Raw genomic sequence first — 6,208 nt, 5'->3', positions numbered from 1 at the left:
GATCAAGACAGGCGCATGAATCATATTCTCAGCCAGGAAATGAAATCCGCGTGGAGGAGTCTTCCGAGGTCCCCAATCAAACGCCTTAATTTTGTGGTGGCGGGGAGGGTGGATTTTTAGGGTGCCGGAGGGCGGGTTTGTGGCGGTGCTGGGGGTGGGCCGGTGAGTGTTCTGGCGGTGCGTTGTGGTTGCCGGCGGGTGGAGGGTGGGCCGCGCGAGAGGGAGCGGAGAGATGCCGTCGGATTCGGAGTCGGAGTCTTCTGGTTTGGTGGGGACGGAGATGGTGATGGATGGGGGTTGGCGGGGGTTGAGCGGTGGTGGGGGGCGTAGGCCCGCGGGGTTGGGGCGGGACTGTTGTTGTTGGTGGCGGTGGGCTCCGTGGCGTGGTTGGAGTCGTCCGAGTCGCAGCTGAATCGGGGTGGGGAGGTGGTGATGATGCGGGGGTTGGGCGGCTGGTTACGCGCACGGCTGCGATCGCGGGTGGGCGCCAGGGGAGGAGGCGGGAAGTAAGGAGCGGCAGCGACAGCGGCGGGAGCCCTGTTCCACGCCTCCTGTTTCGTCTTCTGCTTACCTCCCGTGGCGCCCGCGCGTCCCTAACCCTCGATATCCTTCGGCTCAGTGTTGGCTGCGGCCTCGCGGCGAAGGCGGTGCCACAAGCCGACGCAGACGAGCGCGGAAAAGGCAAAGAGCACGCACTGGGCAATGGACAGACCCCAGGCAGCTTTGATCTCGTAGCAGATTGTCCGATCGAGCTGTGACAAAGGAGGGGTAGGAGACGGTTTGGGTGATGATGGTGGCCCGGATGGGGAAGCCGGCGGCGGAGATAAAAGCTGTGGTTGTGAGGCCATTTGAGGTAGGGAGCGCGGCACAGTTGAGTTTCGAAAGGGGCTTGCCTAGTAGCGAAGCCACCACAATAGACGCGATGAGCAATAGGCCGTCGAATATCCCGGTGAAAAGCAGCGGAAGCATGCTGTCGTAGTACAAGATGTAAGTGATGACGACGTAGACCACCCGAAGTGACCGCCTATGCTCGAGTTAGAGGATTTCCGTGTAAGTCGAACAGGGGACGTACCACTGTCAAAGTGCCAATCAGCTCGGCGGGGGGATCGTGCTCAGCAGTCGTGATTCCGTTGATGAAGTTGGCACAGAGCCCAATAACAGCAATCAACGAAGCAAACTGGAACGCCCTCATCACAATGAAGGTAACGCCCATGGCGCCCAGCTGGGGGGCCTGGAACCGCATCTTCAAGGGCCCGGCCGAGTCGAAGTCGGTGATGAGCTCGAGTGCAGGTCGTTCTTTGCTCGCCGTACGCAGAGGGAACTGTGGCTTGGGAAACGGGGCTGTTGGAGGCGGCGGGAATGAAGTGTTGGCGGAAATGGTGGGCAACCAGTTGCTTCACGCCGAGAAGCGTGAGGAAAGATGACTTGGGGTTGGAGATTTGGGACAGATCAACTGCCACGGGGACCGGCCAGAGGTTGTCGTTGCTGGTAGTGCTTGGGAGGAAATAAGGAAACGAGAACTGAGAGAGTTTGACCAATAAAACCGCTGATAAGTCGTGAGAAGGAGTTTGAAGTCGTATCAAGGAAATCGAAGACCCTAACCCAGAGGAAAGACAAGATTGGATGATAGAGACCTAGGAGACAGGAAATAAGGAAACAAGGAAACGGAAAAGGAAACCCAAAAACCTAGGAAAGGAAATGGATGTTTGGATGTTGAGCGTGATGGCAGAACAACTCAAACTGTGGCAGGCCGGGAAGCATCCCATCTTTATGGCCTTCACCTTCGCGACCGATAATTCCCAGGCGCGGTCTGGACCATCTCCATGTCGAAATCCCATGTCCACAACATCTAATTCAACGCAATCTCAAACAAGCGCACCCAGGATTAGCGCCTTAGCCACGCGCTGCACGACATGTTTTAGCATAGTCTAACACGGTTTTCGCCAGCCGATGGCACGACATCGATGACTGTTCGACTTATCGTGTTCCTATTTTTTGCTGCTGCCAGGTACAGCAGACGTTGGCGGGCTTCAGCAGGCGCCGCGGTCTCCAATCAGAAGCCCTAGGGCTCGCCCGTAGCGGGTCCGACCGACCCACAACCCTCAGCGGCTCTCGGAATCCCTGCAACCAACCAGATCGGAGATCGATCGTTTCGCAGTCCGTGGATTTTGTTTGTCGCGGCTGCTGGTGTGGGCCTGGGGACGGTAGAGAAGGCGGGTCCGGGATTGATTGGATGGGAAACAGAGATGGATGGAACGGGACCTGGGAGTGGGGAATTAAAGGGACCGTCGCCGGGTCTCTGGCCTCTGGCGCACTTCGCTGTTCCTGCATGTTTTGTTTATGCTTCCGCTGTGCGCCACTGGCATTGGCAGGGTCATTTACCCGGGTCGCGAGAGGAACGAACTGGCCAGCGGGCCGGTTGTTGATGGGGCTCTGGGGTCGACTTCGGAGTACCGGACAGTGGTGCCGGGAAGTTGTATCGATGAAAAACATTTTCGTGAGATCAGCAAGCCGGCAAATTGGCTGGTGGAACTGAAGAAAAGGTGGAGGGTTAGGGTTTATTTTGTCCGATAAGGACTGTGGAAGACCCAAGCAGGAGGCAACAGGCTAAACAGCATACAATATGTTAAGGCCGTGTATGGAGCATAGTCGGGTAGCATCATAGGACCCATGCGTGACCCACATCAGGATGACATAGTGCAACTGGTCGTTCGTTTCAAGAGATATTAAACTATATCTGTAGCTCAAGGCTCAAACATTCGCTAGAGACCAACAAAAAACAATAACTATCGCTCTTATTCCCATACCAACGCCGCGAGTTAACCAACCTTTGTCGCTACAAGCCCAATCCGCACCTTAAAGGTAGATGTAGCAGAGCGGCGAGCCATTCTGGCCAGTCGTGCTCATGAGGTTCTTGATCTTGATCGGGGCCCCGATGTGGCCGACGTCGACAGTGTCCTCAACAGTGGTGTTGGCGCTGGGGGGCGCGTTGAGCAAGGTGTTGGTGCCAAAAACGCCCTGGCGGTTTTGGAAGTCGAGCATCTGCCAGATCCAGTAGACGCGGTCGATCTGGGCGTGGTGGAGGTAGAAGGCCGGGTCGCCCGACGAGATGAAAGCGTCAGAGCCGGGGTCGCCGCTGATCATGAAGTGGCCGCCACCGTGCACACCGAGCGAGTTGGGAATGTAGTTGGGGTCGGCCTCCATGGTCGTCCGGAAGATTTCAATGTTGGGCGAGTTGATGATCAGGTCGGTCGTGTTCCGGAAGCTCGAGAACCTCGAGCCGGCATCGGCGTTCAGGTCGCGCTTCAGGCAACGCGGGTTGTCCGCAGTCGGGTCCGGCTGCGTGATGGGGCCCAGCCGGACCGTCATGTCGGCAAAGGGGCCCGTCTTGACACAGCCGCCACCGGTGCCCTTCTTCAGCACGACGGGTTCGGCGTTGCCAGGAATCTCAAGAGAGAGGTCAGGACCCGGAATGAACTCGCCGTCACCACTCATGGAGGTGTCAGACTCGTCAAAGATGGGGGAGAGATGAGGGGCGCTGGCATCGAAACTCCACTCTCAGTAGGGGAGCGCATCTGTTGCAAAACTGTTAGTGACGAAACGAGACTCGCTGCCAAGTGACATGACGTACCCTTGTAACCACAGGCATTGAGCCTTCTTCCTCGTACTCGTGGATGTAGTTCCGGTGCCAGATGAGGAAGTTGCCCTGAAACAGCCATCAGTAGGAGTTTCACGGCATGACACGCCATGTCGACGAAAACGAGGTAACTCACGGTGAAGTGGATGAAGGGCGTCGATTGCAGGTGCACGTAGACAAAGTCGTCAAAAAGGGTCTTGGACCCCGCCGAGACACCCGCGGGGAGGAGGCTAGGGCTCTTCTGGAGACACTGAACGGCCTTGATATAGCTCTTGCGCTGGGCCTTGGATAGCGTCCTCCTGTTCCTCGCGTCAGCATGTCTGTGCAGGGAAGATCAAAGCTGGCGGTGGGATGGCGTACCACTCCCTGCGGATCTTGACGTTGCCAATGTTGCACGAGCCGCCGTACTTGGTGGCCGACTGCAACAGAGCAAGACCGTTGAGGCCGGATAGGGCGAGGCCTGAGTCGATGGCAAGCTGCTCGAACGCGGGGAGGTTGAAGGTTGCCGAGGCTCCCATGGCCGCAGCCAGGGCGATGGACGCAGAGAGCTTCATGGTGAGTTGAGTTATTCGGTCTGTGTCCGGATGAATGTTGGGAGATAGCTGTGTGGTTCCGAATTCTAGCCCGGGACGGAACCAGTATCTTATAGTAGTTGGTCCGGAGTCTGAGAAAGCCACCACGAGGGCCCAAGGGGACCCTTGTGCACGATGGATGGCACATGGGGTCGACGAGGGTTCGCTGCAAATCCGGCTGGCAGCGAGACATCGCCCTCCTCCAAGCCACGGTTGGGCCGGGGGAATTGCTGCAGCTGGCGACAGGCTACTGCAACCATCTCATGCACGGTCCGGGGTAGTGCTGAACGCCAAGAGGTCGAAGGCGAAGGATCCCAAAGGTCCACCGGCCAAAGTTCTGGAACCCCTGTAATTCGAGATTCACCCAGGTTTGCTGGGATCATCAATTCCATCAAGGGACGCGGGAGGAATGGGCTCTCAAGATGGGGTGTTCTCCGCTCCAGCGCGGCCGGGCCTTGCCCGACATCAGCGCCATCATTCCATGTCCGTGATCACCGACGTTCCGAATGGTCAACGACTACCAAGTCCATACCCTTAACCCCCCAAGCGAGCCAACGCCACATCAAGACGCGTGGTCGGGAAACGAATAGTTCCTCTCGGTGCATCAATAGTAGCTTGAATGTTTCCAGGGTATGCGCAGTTCTTGTGCCCCTTGTTTTGGCCAGCCAGATTGGTTGGTGTTTCGGGGAGGAGGGTCATCCCAGAACCCAACCGTGCCAGCGCCGCCCGTCGATGATATCGGCCATGTCGCACAAAGCTTACTTGTGTGGGAGGAGTTCCCGGGTCTGCTACCATCACTCGAGGGCTGTTTGGCTGTGCTGCCGAGTTTCCGTTCTACCGCCCTTCTAGTGTAGAACTCGTTGCAGCGTGCAGCCTGCACAGTGCTTGCGTCGGTCGTCTGAAAGTGCGTGTTTTTTTTTTTCTTCATCTCTCGCTTGTTGTGCAGCCGAAGTTAGGGTGCGAGGTAAGCGAGGGTTTTGCCCGGCTGCAAAGCCGATTCCTCAACAAGTCGAAGTGCAGCCAAGGGCCAGGGCAGGCAACTGCCAACTGCATTTCGCCGTGCATGAGGTGGCTGACACCTTCCCGCCAGCCTGAGACAGAGCATTTCAATTGCTTGGCACCTCCAGCCCCCAAACTGTTTGTTCTTCGGGCTTCCCTTTTTCCGTTTCGGTTTCTGGTGAAATAGGTGGCAGCGCATACTGTCGAGTGTGCTTTAGCCGAACAACTTAGGTAGGTTTGTTTTTCGTATTTTACTAACTAACTGCTGTGTAAGGCGGCGTCATATTCCGAGGTCTTTTCTTCGGTGGCCAATTTAGATTAACGAATCCACGAACCCGGCTCGCTTCATACTCGAGTACCTGGCACGGTCTTCCCATGGCGGCCATGCATCTGTTGGTTCTGCAGCCAAGCCATCTCGAAGCACTGCGATGCGATGCAAGGGCCCTGGCCTTACTGTCGCCAAACTCGGGACTACACGAGTGTAGGCAAGTTTGTTTGTAGAGACACTAACTATTTTACACAAGGCGGCCGAGGGCGCATCGAGTGTTCCGCTCGTATCCCTCGCCCTCCACGAATAGGATGTTTGGCGTTTGGTACATCCCGAAGGCCTGCCTCATCCTGCATCGCCAAATCGATAGTCTGGAAATTCCACAACAATGGTTAAACTCGAGCTCCCCCGGAGATCTAAGACTGGCCCGTCGTTTTACAGGGGTGGTCAAGGGACACAGACACTGTCAGGAGGGCAGCCACAATGTGGCATGCTGAGCTGGCCGTGTATATCAAAAATCCCGAACCTACTGCCTTTAAATTGGGGGCGCCACGTTGAGCAGTGCATATTTTCCGTGGTCACTCTCCTAGAAACTTGCAGGATAGCAATACATGGCTGGATTTAAACGATATTCTTACCTTTGGAAACTCCCCCGTCGGTCCCCTCCGTTTCTTGTTCTTATTGTGATAGAATTTTGCCCCCCCAGCGATAGATCCCCCCCTGTGTTTCTCA

At 56.6% G+C, this 6,208-nt stretch overlaps 2 protein-coding genes across 2 annotated transcripts; both read right to left on the bottom strand.

The window, feature by feature from the left end:
* Nucleotides 1-116: 116 nt before the first annotated feature.
* Nucleotides 117-1,243, bottom strand: CHGG_09927 (uncharacterized protein; the record flags this gene model as incomplete). The annotated part of the gene is made up of 3 exons (XM_001227853.1): nucleotides 117-571; nucleotides 713-752; nucleotides 1,073-1,243. 3 exons carry the CDS (start codon nucleotides 1,241-1,243, stop codon nucleotides 117-119), a joined length of 666 nt encoding a protein of 221 aa, XP_001227854.1.
* A 1,613-nt stretch (nucleotides 1,244-2,856) lies between these two features.
* On the bottom strand, nucleotides 2,857-4,191 carry CHGG_09926 (uncharacterized protein; the record flags this gene model as incomplete). Its single annotated transcript, XM_001227852.1, has 4 exons — nucleotides 2,857-3,555; nucleotides 3,632-3,706; nucleotides 3,774-3,936; nucleotides 3,998-4,191. The coding sequence occupies 4 exons, from the start codon at nucleotides 4,189-4,191 to the stop codon at nucleotides 2,857-2,859; spliced, it is 1,131 nt and encodes a 376-aa protein (XP_001227853.1).
* Nucleotides 4,192-6,208: the final 2,017 nt, after the last annotated feature.

Source organism: Chaetomium globosum, genomic scaffold (assembly GCF_000143365.1).
Source record: "Chaetomium globosum CBS 148.51 scaffold_7 genomic scaffold, whole genome shotgun sequence".
NCBI lineage: Eukaryota > Fungi > Ascomycota > Sordariomycetes > Sordariales > Chaetomiaceae > Chaetomium > Chaetomium globosum.
Note: the sequence above shows the minus strand (reverse complement) of the source record. Positions and strands in the feature narration are given on the sequence as shown.